This window comes from Fonsecaea pedrosoi, assembly GCF_000835455.1.
Source record: "Fonsecaea pedrosoi CBS 271.37 unplaced genomic scaffold supercont1.8, whole genome shotgun sequence".
Classification (NCBI taxonomy): Eukaryota; Fungi; Ascomycota; class Eurotiomycetes; order Chaetothyriales; family Herpotrichiellaceae; genus Fonsecaea; species Fonsecaea pedrosoi.
The window spans coordinates 1,430,128-1,446,380 of NW_013550608.1; the positions used below are offsets into that span (position 1 = coordinate 1,430,128).

General features: G+C 52.8%; 5 protein-coding genes across 5 annotated transcripts; 1 reads left to right on the forward strand and 4 right to left on the reverse strand.

The window, feature by feature from the left end:
* Positions 1 to 1,055: 1,055 nt before the first annotated feature.
* On the reverse strand, positions 1,056 to 2,246 carry Z517_11824 (uncharacterized protein; the record flags this gene model as incomplete). Its single annotated transcript, XM_013423407.1, has 1 exon — positions 1,056 to 2,246. One exon carries the CDS (start codon positions 2,244 to 2,246, stop codon positions 1,056 to 1,058), a length of 1,191 nt encoding a protein of 396 aa, XP_013278861.1.
* A 534-nt stretch (positions 2,247 to 2,780) lies between these two features.
* Positions 2,781 to 3,809, forward strand: Z517_11825 (uncharacterized protein; the record flags this gene model as incomplete). The annotated part of the gene is made up of 1 exon (XM_013423408.1): positions 2,781 to 3,809. One exon carries the CDS (start codon positions 2,781 to 2,783, stop codon positions 3,807 to 3,809), a length of 1,029 nt encoding a protein of 342 aa, XP_013278862.1.
* Positions 3,810 to 4,282: 473 nt separating this feature from the next.
* Positions 4,283 to 5,244, reverse strand: Z517_11826 (uncharacterized protein; the record flags this gene model as incomplete). Its single annotated transcript, XM_013423409.1, has 2 exons — positions 4,283 to 4,603; positions 5,143 to 5,244. 2 exons carry the CDS (start codon positions 5,242 to 5,244, stop codon positions 4,283 to 4,285), a joined length of 423 nt encoding a protein of 140 aa, XP_013278863.1.
* Positions 5,245 to 6,079: 835 nt separating this feature from the next.
* Z517_11827 (uncharacterized protein) lies at positions 6,080 to 9,686 on the reverse strand (the record flags this gene model as incomplete). The annotated part of the gene is made up of 6 exons (XM_013423410.1): positions 6,080 to 8,088; positions 8,577 to 8,765; positions 8,841 to 8,962; positions 9,039 to 9,104; positions 9,158 to 9,239; positions 9,326 to 9,686. 6 exons carry the CDS (start codon positions 9,684 to 9,686, stop codon positions 6,080 to 6,082), a joined length of 2,829 nt encoding a protein of 942 aa, XP_013278864.1.
* Positions 9,687 to 11,550: 1,864 nt separating this feature from the next.
* On the reverse strand, positions 11,551 to 13,537 carry Z517_11828 (uncharacterized protein; the record flags this gene model as incomplete). Its single annotated transcript, XM_013423411.1, has 4 exons — positions 11,551 to 12,105; positions 12,164 to 12,481; positions 12,570 to 13,240; positions 13,294 to 13,537. 4 exons carry the CDS (start codon positions 13,535 to 13,537, stop codon positions 11,551 to 11,553), a joined length of 1,788 nt encoding a protein of 595 aa, XP_013278865.1.
* Positions 13,538 to 16,253: the final 2,716 nt, after the last annotated feature.

Sequence of the window (16,253 nt, forward strand, 5' to 3'; positions counted from 1 at the left end):
CTTACGAATACATACGTCACGGACTGGGGATGATCTTCTAAGTCCTAAAGAGGAGCCACTTGTGCTGTTGCTAGCTAGTGGTATGTGATATGTCTCCGTATGGATAGGATCTACCGTACTCCGTAGGTAGGTACTGGGAGATAGGTAGATCGGACAAATGTGGTCCTGGTAGTTTTGCAGACAGGCACAGAGGCAATGTCAATCTCGCAGATCTCTACGAGGAGCTCGCAGGCTGCTCGAAAACCCCCCTTCGCCATCCAGCGCCAGCGCCATCGCCATCGCCAGGCCCCCGCTGGTCTGGGTCTCTTCGTGTTAGGGACACGGGGACTTGTCGACAAAGAGGAAAAGGTTTGGCACGGCCGACGGCTCGCTAAGGGGCGGCGAAGGGCGCGAGGGCGCGACGCATGCTTTCCGTACCATCATGGGCCATTCCATCCCACCCAGCGACAATCAACCTTATTGTAGCAGCAGCGGAAGCAGCATAAAGCCACCAATCACACCCCAAGGCCATGGGAGCGGCAGAAGAGAGAAAAAAGGGTCCAGTACCTGTCTAGTAACCTTGTAGGGTTGGTGGTGTGTCTTTCTGCACAGTTTGGCACGGGCTTCACTTTCTGACGGACACATGCGCTAAGGGGATGAGGGTGTGGTGGGTGTATAGTAAAGGGGCTGCTCATTACGACGTTCATACATACACTCCTTTAGCAAACTGACATTGACAGATTCATTTTTTGCTCACATGTCAAGGTGCCAGTCTAAGCTTGCCAATACCGAATCCATCAACAATTGACCGACAGCTTTTCTTCGACTCTCCAATGGGTCTTTTCATCATATGTACCCACCGACGTGCCTCCAGGTTACACAAAACGCGGCTGGACGCCCTGTCGATTGCATTAAGACAAGCGATCGTCCATGACTACGGAGTCCATTTCTTGACAATGACTCCGAAAGACGATAAACTCATTTGTTTATCTGTCGATTGCCTTCCACTCCGATGTAGATGCCTGCTTGTCAACGCCTCAATATCCACCTAACAACAGCAGGTGATGCCTTTGACCTCATTCAAACTTGTTCCGCAGGTTGTCGTATTTGCTCTCGGGGTATTCCAAGCAGTTCTTAACCTCTTCCAGTCGACTTGGCCCACCACTCTGCACCAGAAACGTCTCGATCAGGCTACCCTGCCCAACCGCCTTGTCGGCTGAACTTTCCCACCACATGCCACCTCCTAGGCCATAGTCTCGGACAAAGTTTGCTTTCTGAGCCACCAAGTCAGGTGTATCATAGCTGATCATGGTATTCGAAGAAGGGCAGTAACTCCAGCTGGCTCCAATTTCGCGATCGTGGTGCTCGGTGCTATCTGGTTTCGGGAGTGCTTTGTAATCCCAGACACCCTGCTCCCAGCTTCCTTCCCCCACCCCATTGTACGAATGTCCGGGTCCAGAGGTCGACATGAAGGTTCGGCCATACAGGGGCATTCCCAAGACAATCTTGGACGGATGTACTCCGTGCCTAGTGTAATGTTCAATGGCAGCCACCGTGCTGAATGGCGTACACTGAGGGTGGGACTGGGAAGGGAATAGATTTGCTTGGTGTCCCGCTCGCTGATCCCACGAGCCGGCATAGTCATATGCCATCAGGTTCCAAAAGTCGAGCAGGCGGTCCATCTCGGCAATCTTTAACTTCTCAAAGTTGGAGGGACCAGCAGGGCAGGCGACAGTCAAGTAAAACCTGGTATGGTGACGCTTGGAAGCTGCTGCGTCGAGGGCCTGGCGGGTCTCCTGAAGCAGCTTGACGTAGTCCTCCGCCTCACTTTCATTCTTGGGGTACTCCCAGTCGATGTCGATGCCGTCGAATCCAAGGTCTTCCAGCAGTTTGACGGCCGTTTCTGCAAACTTTCTTCTGCCGGCTGATGTGCTGGCTGGCTGTGCAAAGTTTGAGGAATAGGTCCAGCCGCCAATACTCAATAGCACTTTGAGGTTGCGGTTTCTCTTCTTCAAGAGGAACAGCTGCTTCACGCACCCGTACACGTTCGTCCCCGAGTCGTTCCAGCTGTCGCCATCGTAGTGTTTGTCAGTGTCAGACCATGGATCTGTCAAATAAACCTCTCCACTGTCAGGTTTGATGTTGGCAAAGGAATAGAGGACGTGAGTGAGATTCTCGGCAGGGAGGTCTTGAGGGTGATGATTGCGTGCATAAGGTGCCCAGTTCACGTAGTAGACGACTGAGCGAATGCCGTGTCCGCCACCCATTGTGTGGTAAGGCTGGTCTAGGTCAAGTTGCGGGATGAACTGAGTCAAGGATAGATACGGAGACAGGAGGACGATGCAAAGGCATGAAAGAAACAGGAGCATGCCCTTGTTGAGAAGCAGGCTTTATATGAGCAAGTCACAATCTCACCCAGAAGTGTGCACCAGGGTCACTTGGTGACATGGAAGCTGGATATTCAGCTGCTGTTTCAAATCCGTCTGCCTGAGAAGCTGACGCGGATAGGATCATGGCACAGTGGACGATGGTCACTTGGGGCGGAGAGCGTTGACGTGGCGCCAACACGTGGCTGCGAGTGGCTGCTAGTGGATACTAGTGGCTAGTGTGTGTGGCTGGTTATGAGGCGGTGCTTTGGTGGCTGTCGATCTCCAATGACTCCGGTAAATCATTGAGGCGGCGACCTTCCTCGGCATCAATGCTCAACCTCAATCTTAAGTGTATATCACCTTACGTATATCCGCGTGAGACTTCTATTGCCTCTCTCTTCAACCTCCCCTTCCCTGCTCTCCTCCACAAAGATGCCCCTCGAGGTCTTGTTTTTTGGCGCTGGCGCCATTGGGGCATTCTATGCATCCCGAGTGGCTCGAATCGCCAACACCAATGTCTCAGTCGTCTGTCGTTCAAACTACTCGGCTGTCAAGGCCAATGGCTTCAAGATAACGTCTCCTCAATATGGAGACTATACATGGACGCCGACCCGGACATTTAACTCTCCTGATTCAGCCCGTAGAAGCGGCGTCAACTGGGACTTTGTCGTGGTCAGCACCAAGGCATTGCCCAACGTGTCGGACGACTCGAAACTACTGGAAGGCCTGGTCAGTGCCAACACGGCGATTGTATTGATCCAGAACGGTCTGGGTGTAGAGCAGCCCTACGTGGAACGTTTCCCTCAATCCACTATCCTCAGTGCCGTGACGATTGCTTCTTGCGCACAGCCTTCCAACGGCCACATCAAACACAATCGCTGGACGCGGATAAACGTGGGCCCGTACTTTTCGGAGTCGAATCCCTCAGCTGCTGTGACGACAAAAGCGACGGCCCAGAACCAAACCTTTGTCGACCTGCTCCTTAAGGGAGGCATCAAGGATGCTATTGCCGACACGCACGAGAAGCTCCAGCTGGTCCGGTGGCACAAAATCGCCATCAACGCATCCATGAATCCCTCGGCGGTGCTGTCGGGCGGCTCGACCAATGAAGCCATGTCCAATGACCCCGAGCTATCGAGGCATCTGCAGGGTGTGATGGACGAGGTGCTCACGACCGCGCCCAAGGTCGTCGGCAAGCCGTTCCCCGCCGGGTTCGCCACCGCCGAACAGATCCTTCGGTCGACGCGCAGGAACACGAGCGGGAGCAAACCGAGCATGCTGCTCGACTGGGAAGCGGGCAAGCTCATGGAGCTGGAGGTCATCTTGGGAAACCCGATCCGGCTCGCGCGGGAGAAAGGGTACGAGATGCCGCGGATGCAGAGTTTATATGCCCTGTTGAAGATGGCGGAGAAGAACCGAGAGATGCAGAAACAGAACGCCAAAGGAGGAAGCAAGCTCTGATTACCCGTCCTGGAGTTGCCCTGAACATGCTCTGGGATATTGGCATTTGATCCGTGCTAGGTATCTATGTCTGAGGTGTGATTCCGATACATAAAGTTTGTCATTGAGTCGATGCGTACAGTTCGAACATGTTGAATAGACCGCGGATTGCAGACACAACATTCACCTGGAGAAGGTGGCCGTGTACGTGCACACTAACGATTGTTATATGTTCGAGCCATCAATGTACAGCGACCTGTTTGAGGCAGGCCAGCCATATGCTCCATAACGGGTTACATCTTGACTACATGTGTACATCTTCTCTTAACACACCTCCTTGAGCACCTCCATTTTAGATGTCCTCCGACAGAAGCCGATGGCCTCGCCCTCCACCAATATACATATGTACATCCTCAGAGACCTCAATCTCCTTATCCTGTCCCCGTCCTCATCACCATCCCATCCCCCAGAACACGTCCCTCGCTCTCGCTCCCTTACAACTTACCAGGTCCCGCCTCGACCCTCTCCCCCATCGGCCCCTTCTTGAACCTCTCCCGCACGCCCTCGCCGCCCAAGTCCTCGGGGATCCACGCGCAGCGCACGTCGCAGAACTGCTCCTTATGGGGCACCCAGTTGGTGGTGACGCCGTCCAACACGCCCGCGGGCAGGGAGACGATGTCGTCGTTGAGCGGCGTCAGGGAGTAGACCTTGGAGCCGCAGATTTTGCAGAAGGCGCGCGAGAGCGGGAGGCCCGACTGCGTCGCGTGGTCGGCGTACGTGGTGATGTGCTCGGAGCCGGTGTGCAGGGTGTATTGCTACCAGCGGGCAAGCGGGCAAGGGGTGGTTAGAAAAGGTATGTAACATATATGTGCGCGCGTGTGTGGAGGGGTGGGTTTGGAGGCGGATCCATGGGATATAGGGCAGCCTTGACATTCATGGGCGGCTTGGGGAAAAGGTGGACGGTGGGAGGCATAAGGAGACTCACCTTCTTCGGAAAGATACTTGCACAGTGTAATGTGCTTCCACCCTGTCGTCTATTTCGCACCGAGGGTCAGCTTTGTTCACCTACTTCTCGCACGTATTCCGGAACGAGGACGTCAGTTCCCCCCCCCTCCCCCCCCCCCCGCGGGATGGTTGATCAATATTCGACTTCTTTCGCGATCTTCGTTGCGTCTTTTCCCTATCTCATACCCTCATACTGACTAACCACCACAACCGTTCCCTATCCTGGACCAACTCCATCCCACAGGAACCAACGTGCCAGATTCCCGGGATTGCCACACGAAGAAAGAAGAACGAAGTCCAAGACAAAGCGAGATGACCCCACGCACCTGCAATTCTCGCAGTGACACACGACATTATAGATCGGCTCGCCCACGACCGTGAACGTCACGGCTCCGCAAAGACAGCGACCATGGTCGACTTTCTCGGCAGTAGGCGATTTGTCCGATGACATTGCGTCCGCTCTGTTGCTCGTAGGGTCGCGGTGCAGTCAGGAGGAAGGGCGCGCGGGAACGAAAGAGAGGGGAGGGGAGGGACGATTCCTGTCCGAAGGAGGCCTCGGGTTTGGGAAGATATTACTATTGACAAGCAAAAAGGCAGGATTGGTATAAAAAGCAGTGATTCACAAAATAGAGTATACTTGTATACAAACGAGTACGCCTCTAGATTCTGCACGATGTCGACTTGTCAAATGCTTGAGCTCGCACGGCTCGACCCCAAGGACCAAAGTAAATGGTGCTGGAGACCGTGTCGCTACAATTCGCCTATACCCCGTAGCAAAGAGGAGGTGTTTTCCAAAACACCGTTTTTGGACTCCCGCGGCAATAATTAGATGATCATATCGGCGTACCTGATTAGGACACTAGTCAGGAAATCCTGACACTCAGGATGTCATTGTGACCAGCTCAACCGATTGGTGGATTGATAAATTCCAGCCTTGCGCCAGCTCGATTCTTACGAGAATACAAGCCTCAGTGCTAAAAGGCACCGAGACGTACTGACACCAGGCTCTTAGAGATGAGGTGGAATCAGCTGCAGCCTGGCCTGCTTGGAGACTGTATCACGAGAGATCACCCTCGAGAATGACCACTTTCGAGATGCGTCCAGCTTCTTGCATCTATGATTTGGAAACTTCCGATCTCGTGCAGCTGAGTGGGGCACTGCAGTTGTTCAGATGTCGAGACGTAGCAATCTTGTCGCTCAATGAATCGAGTTCCTACGACTCAAAACCATTTTCATTTTCGCCTGGATTTTCCCTGTCCTGAGGGGTGTTTCCTCAGTCATGACGCTTATTTTGATGACACCTTCTTGACGTCTGGCGGACTTTGTGTCGTCTCTGTCGTTGTAAACCAAGAGCTGGCCACCAAAGTCGCACCCACAATCCATGCAGGCAACCAAATACACAAAACACCCACAGGGACCCCCCAACTGCCCCAGATGTTCCAACCCAGGGCGAGCCGCTGTACCCACTCGACAAGAACATCATCTCGTCCCAGCACAAAGACACCATACGCGCTCAATCCAATTGCCAGTCCCATAGGACTCATGACAACAAGTATCAAGTACTGGAAAAGTGACAGTCCTGCCCTGGAGCGAGTTCTGTCCACAAAGGCCAGTGGGATGCAAACAATACCCAGAAACATGCTGAGGCTGAAGTTCAGGGTTGCGAGGACCGTCAAAGACAGCCCAAGCAATAAAAGGCTTAGTGATTTGGTTAGAACGTACTGCTCGTTGGTAGGCGCGGAAAAGGTAGGTAAGGTGGTGTTGTTGGGCATTTCAGCAAGCGCTGATGCTAGAACGATAGGGAGCACAACCAGAGCAACCGTCATGAGAAAAAATGTTGAGGGTATGGCTTTGAGGCTCAGCGAAGTAAGGAGGTATAGTGGGAGAAGAGACGCCAGGTGTATCGCTGTTAGGAGAGCGATTGGTAGGACGAGTTGTCGGTCCACTGGTTTGAATTCGATTTTGGGCTGGGACCCCTTCGCCACTGATACTCGTGGTTCCGAAACACCTGTCTTCTCTGTTGTCCCATTTTCCAACTTGCCGGCCACCGGCTCTGCTTCTTTCTCAGCAACTTGATAGCCACTCAATACCCAAAGGTAGATTGCCATAATCGTATAAGCGGCCGCCATGATCATCGCACCTGGCAAATACGTTCCGATGCTGACGAATCGATTTGACTGCATCAGCAAGTAGAAGAAGAAGCTCTGGTGCAGTTTCTCAAGTAGATTGTTGAGACTTCGGCAAATACTTTCGATGGTCCTCCCAAACGCCATCTCGTCCTGCCAACCCTCATTCGTCGCTGTCAAGGTGATAGCATCAATATGATACGTCATAAAGGTAGAATGGGGACCAGTTGCATGGCCGAGGGCCTGTGTTGACATTCCGCGGACGAGAGTTTGGAGGCGGACAGGGTACGAGTTGTACTGCTCATGATTGCTGTAGGTGTGTTGAAATTGTATAGAGGTTCCAATTCCCATCTGCCCCGATGCGATAGATACAGCGGTATTGAAAAGATCGAGGTTGGGTAGAGCGCCGTTAATGCCGTCGTATGCAATATGAAGGGTCTCGAAGCGATGTTCGAAAGGATAGTCGATACAGACAGCAGCCTGAAGTGCACCAGACTTTAGCGACAGGTCTTCCACGTTGTATGGATCATGGGTAGAATGATACGCATCGATCCAGGCTTGAGGCCCTGTGGTACTGTCCGGTGTGACCAGGAATATGATGTCCTTGGACCACAGTGACCATCGTTTGAAATACCGCGACAGAGAAATCAACAGCGGCACACCATTCACGTTGGGGACACCATCGATGTTTCGGAGCGGCGCAACAAGCACAATTGCTTCGGTTCCGTCACCGCGCGGCGCGTGCAGAACGGCATAGACATTCTCTCCGTCGTAAGACTGGCCAGACGACGTATAAGAATACCGTTGCTTTGCAGTCTTCAGGCCCGCGTTTCGGAAGAGCTCTCCTATCTTTTCACTGGTACGAGCCTCCCAAGCTCTCTGTTCTGATTTGTCCAAGGTCTCGTTGCCAGCAGCCTTCACACCACCCTCCAGAATCGTAGCCAACTCGTGTCGATATGCGCGGAAAACGTTTTGTTCGCTACCGCCGAAGTAAGTGTGGACCTGGCCGGGAAGGAGGGCATTTTCTGAGATGTATGTCTGTCGAGAGTATTCCTGTAAAGGCAAGGGCAGGATCCATGCAATGCCGACGATCATGCACAGCAGGGACAAATACGGTGGGATTCGCAGCAGTCGGGGGTCGTCCTTGCGGAGACTTGAGGCGAGGTTTCCTGTCAAGCCACTCCTTTAGCAAATCAGTCGTATTAGAGGCTTTTTGAATAGTCAATGATGCACTTACGTATTAGGCCCATCTCGACCTTGCTCAGCTCATTGATGGCTTCACGGCAAGGCCTTTGTACTCACAATGTCGAGGGGCGATGTGAATGTGTTCAAGGAGATCTGGACAGTTCCTACGACGCCGAAGATTAGCCGCCAATTATGCGCGTCTCGCGCCTCCACTGACGCAGGCTGTACAGGGAAGTGGTATTTCAAAAGTCTCATGTATTTGTCTTCATTAAACCATTTACAAATCTGGCTACTAGTACACCGGGCAACCTGTCCACAGACATGACGCTCCGTTTATCCAATTTGAGCTCGATCCAACTGTCCAAGGTACCGTGCTTCTCTAACACAATTTTCCCGAAGTCGAAATCGTCAGAAGGGCTGGTAGAGGGTTATGGCCCAAGCCTCTGCCCTTCGCTGCTGGTACCCATCCAACCGAGTCCGATAGGGCTCATATGGCCATCTGGTCCGCTGGTTGAACTTGTGGGGAGAACGCCATATCGACCATAAGTCTTCTGGTCCACAGACACATAGTGCGGTAGTCGTCCAAGTAGATTGAGTTTGCCTTCGATCCAGCGAAGGACTTTCTCCGGAGGTGCGAGGAAACGAATATAGCCCAAGCCCCCTATTTAGATGGTAATTAGTCTCAGGTGGCTCAATGTAGCAAACAGGGATTCGAGTGAAGAGCATGGCTACGTACACAGATATCCCGTTATACATCCACTGAGATGTCCAAGGAAGGAAGCGCTGGGAATCAGGATAGACGTCACGACCAGTATCACTAGTGGTGATATCCAAGTTGGTATCTTTTGGTCTCCGATCCTGTTCAGTTGTCAGCAGCTTGTAGAGATGCTCGTTGCCTTCCTCGGCGTAGAAGGGGGATCAGACGAAGACCTACTCAAGATATGGATTTGCCCGATATGTTTTGATGGCCTCGGCCGCAAGAAGAAGGAACACCCATATACTACGTGTCCATGTCAGCCTGTCCTCTGTGCCGGGCGGCATAGCTGTCCATACCTTGATCCGAGAACTGGCGTATTGTCTCTGAGGATAACGCCGTCCATTATCAAATATAAAACCGCAGGTATCTGGCCCAACGCTGTGATAAGAATAAGCAGCCACTCCCCCATGGAATCCGAGCCATCCGAGCCGCATGTTCTTTCAAAGAAAGCATATGACACTTACGACCCATGAATAACGCAATGCTGTTCAGCGTGCCAAATTCAGCTTCGAACCTCTCGAGCAGAGGCATCAGGCAGATGGTATTGATCAACATGTGCCAGAACCCCGTGTGTATCAAGACAAAGGTGTTCAGCCTGTACATGCTCCCCAGATTGATTTCTTTGGGTTCCAGTGAACCCCATTTTATCACGCTCCAGACGGTTTGCAGTTCGAGTATCCAGAACGCCACAATAGCGACGAGGATGAGGCGGGTGAAGAGAGGGAGACGTAGAACGTAGGATCGTATACGTGATGGCTGGATTAATCGGGTAGGTAGAGGGAGGCTGTTGGTCGTTATTCGAGGCACCACTCGAGGTACTGCCATTCTGGCGCGAGGCACAGGGAGATGTTGGTGTGGGCAGCGGCTCCAGCGGGCACTTCAATGCCTGTCAGAGGTTAGACTCGATGGAGGGAATGGCAGCTCGTCGACAACATACGAACCTCAGGGTTTCAAGGCGTGGAAGTGTAGTTCAAGTGGCTGTACGCCATAATCCGGGGAACACAATTGACTGTAAGACTAGAAATGTAGTGTCTCGTGCCTGAAGAATCATTGACGAATCCGTGCTGGAGGCTAGAGCCTAATATTGCACCCTGCGGAGAAATTGCCTGTCGATCCCACTGAAATTAGTTGCCATGACTTGCATGGCTTCCACTCTCCCTGGCCTTTTCTTTCCTTTGGGCCTCATCTTGTAATGTTCCCGCGTGCAATGGCTCTTGTCCATCGCTTCGAGAGAACAGATGTTGGGGATGAAACAACGAGAGAGTTTGTCTATGTCCTGCGGCCAACCGCGTCGCCGTCATACACGCGATGAGCGCCGCGTTATACACAATGATTGAAAAGAGCCAGCCAGTTGTTGCTTGTCGAGGTATACCGGTCATGTCCAAGATGCGGCAGATCAATCTACGCGTGGTACATGCAGTGACTCTGGTTTCTAGCCGATGGTTCACTTCATCGACACAGCGCCACTGCCTGTCCGCCTCAGACGCAGCTTCTCCGGTGACCACACTGGAAGGCTGTCTTTCTGGCTTGTATGGAAATGAACACTTGAAATGGTAATGCCCATCATGTCGAATGACGATGCTCAAACCATGTCACAATCCCGACCCTGTCTCCGTCTCTCGCACCACACAAGCATCGACCGTGCAGACTCTGGAAAGGTGCTTTGGACCTGATCCCTCGACAATTTCCAGGCGTGATTGAGTGACCTTATTCTCCTGTGCAGCATGACCTGGTCTACCTTCGGCTTTATTTGAAGCCTTGCGCATGGCGAGCTCGATCCATATTGCCATTTTCCCGACTCGGTCATCTATCTTATGGATTTCCTCACTGATGCTAGACCACAGACAGAGTGTGTCGACATGCCACAGCTCGGAGCATCGACTCACAATTAGCAGTGAGATCCCCCATTGAATTGTGAAAAAGCACAAAGGTATCTGTTTTTCTTCAACATTTTCTCATCTGAGATTTCTCAAAGGCGATACTCCTCCACGAAGCCAGTCTCCCCTAGTTCAAGGCAGCCTCTGGACTGGATGATGCATTTTGAAAAAGCGGCTGCAAGGAAAATGTCACGAGAGAAGAGAGAGATAGAACCTAGCTATGAATCGTCTTCTCTGATTATTAGCTTGCCCGGATCCGGGTCGAAGCAGTCAGGCAGTGTTTTCCACTGCAACTATAAACAAAAAACCAGCTAGCTAGTTATATCCCTAGCTGCGGTACTCTATGGATTCGGGGGGGTATCACTGGATGCGCGGACGCCTGTGGCAGTGCTGATGGACGCAGAACGTGACCGGCGCGTGCGGCGTCTGTAACAGGGGTATCGTGCGTTTTTGAAAGCAGATGACAATAACGATAAACCTCCTCCATCGGGGGTTTTCCTTCCTTCCGCGTCCTCATTAGGTCTCTCCAAAACTCGGGACGTGTCGTAAAATCATCATTATAGCAGGGTATCGTCTTCCGCAAAGCTATGCTTGGTGCGAAGAGCCGTCCAGCAAGGTAAAGATCGTAAGAAGCTGTATAAACGTAAAAGCATCGGCAGGTCTGGGGTGGTGCTTGATTCGAGGTCCTGAGAACTCCTTCAAGTCATGCGAGTTGTTGGTTGATTGGGGATGAGGGCTTTTGACTATTACTTGCAGGGCTTCGATTGACACAGTCAAACCAGAAAACCACTGCACGGAACACGGTTAAGTCTTCAAAATCTGGGAGCCGAGCCCTTGTTTTCTCTCCTCATGGCCCAGCCCTTGAGGCAAAGCACGATGATCTCATATGCCATGACGAACGCCGTGAACCCACACGTAACGGTGAGAACGAACATGGCCATGAGACCTGTCGTCTCCATATAGTGGATGATGTCGCGGGCACTGGCCATGAAGATGATCCCGCCACTGATCAAGCAGAAGGATGCGACCAGTTCGGTCGGCGGCCGGGTGGGATAGACCGACTTTGGTGGAGAGAGGAACATGATCAGGTACGTGCAAATCCGAGCGACACCGAAGCCGACCAGGAGTGTGCCCCATTGTGAGTGTACCTTGGTAGACACCATGGAGTCCTGGTGATGCGAGGACATCATGATCCCCAGGAGGATAATGACCAAGCCGGGCATAGGGTTGAGAGAAGTAGTGTACTGTTTCGGGGTATCGCGCAGTTCCAGTGCTTCGCTGGGATGAACCTCTGTTCGGGCGGGCATGTTTTCGACGACGGTGTTGAGACAACGTCGCACGATGCTGGACTCGACAAGCATACCGCACTAGCAAACTGCGTTAGCCGAGGGATTCCAAGGGAAACAAGAGACAAAAGCAGCTCACCAATCCACCTCCAAAGAACATGATGGCGATCGAGACATGTTCAAAGTCCTGTGCCGTCCACTCGCCACCCCAAGCAGCAAGATGCTCCAGGAAGACATTGGTCGCACCATACAACCAAATGACAAAGGATTCTGTGAATTCAGCCGAAGGGATTTTCGACTTCCATTGGCCGACTTCGCTGCGGGTCGGCTTAAGATTCCAAGCCCAGCCCAGATCGGCAAAGCAACCCATCCATCGTCCAAGGGTGAGCAATCCGTACCAGAAGAAAATTCCTCCCTTGATAAAATGCGCGAGACCCGTGAAAACATTGTTTGCTCTCTGTTCAGACAAGGTCAGTCTCTGCGTGGGCTCCTGAATTGCTGACTGCGCCCCACAGTGGGAGGGGCGCAGTTAGGGAAATACTCACGAAAAGACCACAGTATGTGATGAAGCCGGTTATCAAAGTGATGAAACCAAGGACCAGAATCAATCTGTCGACCACATTGTACACAATCTCGACCACTCGCAAAATCTGAGATGAGACCAGATTCGGGATCCGAGCGGACAGGTACTTATCGATGAAGCTGATGCGCAACCAGCGAGACTTCTCGCTAGGCTGCTGCGGCAACTGCAGGTCATCGTCGTCTTCCGATTCTGGGAGAGGTTCGGGTTTCTCGAAATCATCGAACGTATCTCGTCGGCCCACAACCGTGGGAGACCCGTCCCGGCTGTGCAGTGTCGAGGAAGTATCAGTGCCTTGGCCGCTGTCGCCAGACCAGCGGTAGGAACTATAAGGTGGCCGCCTGTTATGCTGGGCTATATTCTCAACAGAAACCGGGAGAAACGCCGCCCTCTCGCCGGCTGGAGCTGAGGATTGCTTGCCTCTCCGCGAATAGGCGAACAACAGGCTCGCAATGACCTGTGCGGTCATGATCCAGGTAGCGATCCAGCCAATTCTGTGGTGGGCATTGTGCACATACAAATCCGGAGTGTTGACGTTGTACACAATTCCAAACAGCAGCCCAAAGCCGTTGACGATCAGGAAGAGAAATTGGACTGGAAGAGCGAGTTTCGATCGAGCAATGCTGAAAATGGCGCCTACTCCGGTCAGGAACATTTTGTCTCGCCACATTACGTCCTGGCCAACTTACCAATTGGAAGAATGAAAAACCATGCTAACACCATCAGGACAATATGCGCTGTGATCATATTCTGGTGCTGGCCCAGGCCGGCGTAGCTGGGCATGCTATATGGATCGTTCTCGTCCCCGCCATTCTGGGGAGTTTCCGGCTTCTTCATATCCATATCATGGTTCTCCTCATCGTGACCATGAGCCAGTACAACTGAGGCGAGTTGGAGCAGCGCTGCTGCAATGGCCCATCTCGACAGACCCATCCGGCTCACACTTGTTTGGAAGGTCTCCAATGCTCCTTCTGTTACACCGACGCCCACCTGACTTGGCAGCTTGTTTCGTTCAGGAAGTGAGGGTGGGGTTAGGAATCAATGGCAGGCAGTAGGACCGAATGCGACCCAGGAGGGGAGGAGGGTGTGACAGTGAGGGGGACGACAGCGAGGTTGGTTGGGACGAGGCAACGCGGCGCGAGGGATCAGACACCAAGGCGAGGGTGGTGTTAGTGCACAAGAGGGCAAGAGTTCAGTAGAGAGAGAGAGAGAGAGAGAGCAAATACAAGGACTTCCCACATGCGGCGGTCACGGGTGACTATAAAAGAGTTTTGAGGGCGGTCTTGGAGGCCACCGCGCGAGTCATCGGATGAGGGCGAGCACGCACACAGGCATCGCGCCAGGACGGGGACGAATAGGTCAGCAGAGCAAAAGCTTTTGCAGCCATGGAGATGGAGCATGCCATCGACTGTTGGCATCAGTTAGACGCATCTTGGGGGACTGGTGGCCGGATTTCTCGGATGCGCGAAAGAGTGGTGCTGGTGGTGCGTACTGTAGCTTGCAGCCCACTTTGGCTCTTCTTATCGCCGCTCGGAGGGACATCGAACGAGGCGTCAAGAAGTGACAAGGCCCGCAGGTGCAGTAGCTCCAGAGAGCCCTGGGCACCCTTGACCTCAGCGGCGCACCCATTGGCGGCCTCCCGGAACGGCCAACAGGAGCCCACAAGAGCCCAACGAGGGCGACCGAAGAGCTACTAGGGCCAAGCCCGGGCCCTGGAACATGGGAGAAGAGCGTATTCTTACTATTATCATATATTATTTACTTTTTTCACAGGGGGAAGGTTCTCTAGCTGGAGCGGACCACCTCGGCGTACTCGCCAGCTACAGTAGATGTCTACTCGTACTCGTAATACTGTGGACAAGAAGGTAGCAGCCAAGCAAGAGAGGCACGTCAGACCCCAGGCAACCTCGCAAAGATATACCTAGTATTCGCTTACCCAGCGAGCGCTTATGGGGTAAACGTCATGTACCTGGACTGGTACGAGGTATTGCTGAGCGGAGAACAGGTAGAGCTGTTGGTCCAAGCTCTACAAATACAACAATTTCTTTTCCCGGCTCTAGAGCCCATACTCAATGTAGTACTGTCGAAGGAGCTCAAATTCCCTCAATATGCTGGTGCGAGGTGTGGATCCCACCGGGAAGGATACTTCCTCTTTAGCCTCCGCCGCCCTGTTGCACACTTGCGGTCGATTTCTTGTAGACTGCTGACAAAAAGGGCGACGAGATCGGATCCTTTGCCAGAGCCGCGATCAGCGCGCCGAATTCGACACCATCTGCTCCCTCCATTCTCCTTAAAATTTGTACGGCTTCATCCTATACCCGAGTCGGAATATTGTTTGCTTCTTGCCATGATTCCCTTCCGCGTCAATGTCTTGTCTTTGCTGAGCAATTCCGCCCTCTTCACGTTCGTTGCCATCATCATCCCAACTCCTTCATATGATGTCATGATCGTGTAGAGGACTAGAGCTTTTTAGGAGAATGAGGTGTCTGAAGTCTTCTTCCGAGCCATTCCGTGGCCCCAGACGCCGAGGATGGATCTGGTGACGGCGGTACTGGACGCTTCGTCAGGCACGGGACTTGTTCAATTTGCGCGGTGTGAAAAGGTACTTTGGCTGGAGACGGGGTTTGCCGAGTAGCACCCGGGCAACTAGGCAGAGAGTGTGGTGTGAGATGTGGTCTATGACTGGCCTGGCAGGATCGAGATCGCAAGATTTAGATGTTGGTCTCAAACGGCAAACAGCAGTGACCGGTGGCGGAGGAGCGGTGACTCAGCGGATAGCTTCTCGGACATCTTGGGAGGAAGCTGACGGGTACACCAGGTGGTTCTCGTACAAGGACGGCAAATCCAGTGGCTGGAAATACACAAGTCCAGCCTTTGGTGCAGAGAATACTTTTGTGTGGTGGAGATTCCGCACATGGTGGGGGTTTGACTTTATCCTGCTGCTTTTGACAGAGAGGGAAGCCAGCGTGCCAGCCTCGCACTTTCTTTGCTCGTACGATGTACTCGCGAGTTGGTATACTCTTTGCCTTTTTGCGCTCACAGCTAGTGCCATACGAGTTGCATCGAGTGTACCGAGTACCTAGTACTCAATACTTCCGTGACTTCTGACTGCCACACCATCTGCCAAGCAGTATTTGTTCTATTCCTCTCTCCCCAGAACCCACCGCCATGCTGACCGTGGACCTCATACGCCTTTCTATTACCGATTGGAAATCAATCCTCGGCGGGGAGACTCTCTGTTCCTCGCTTATGGCTGTCGATTTCGTCCGTGTCACCTTCTGCTGACTTCTACGAGCCTCCATTCTTGTTCCTCGCGTCTTGCCTACCCGCCCGCCATCCTCTCGTCTCGTCCACTCTGCTCCCGGCCAATCCCTTCCACCACGCCACACCCGAAAATGGGTGTATTACTAGAACCAGTTATCGGTCTTCTCGGCCGCTGTTCTAGCCTGACATGGAAAATAAGCTTGTCTCCCACAAGGAAACATCTGATCTACAGAGTCCCTGATTTGATAATCCAGTAGCCTGAAACAGCCCAAGCTAGCGAGTGGTCTCCCTATCTGAGGCACCCAGGCTTGTTGTCTTATGCCGGACCGAACACGATCACCGACCCAGATGTGTCACCGCCAGGCATGTCACAGTATTCTCGTGC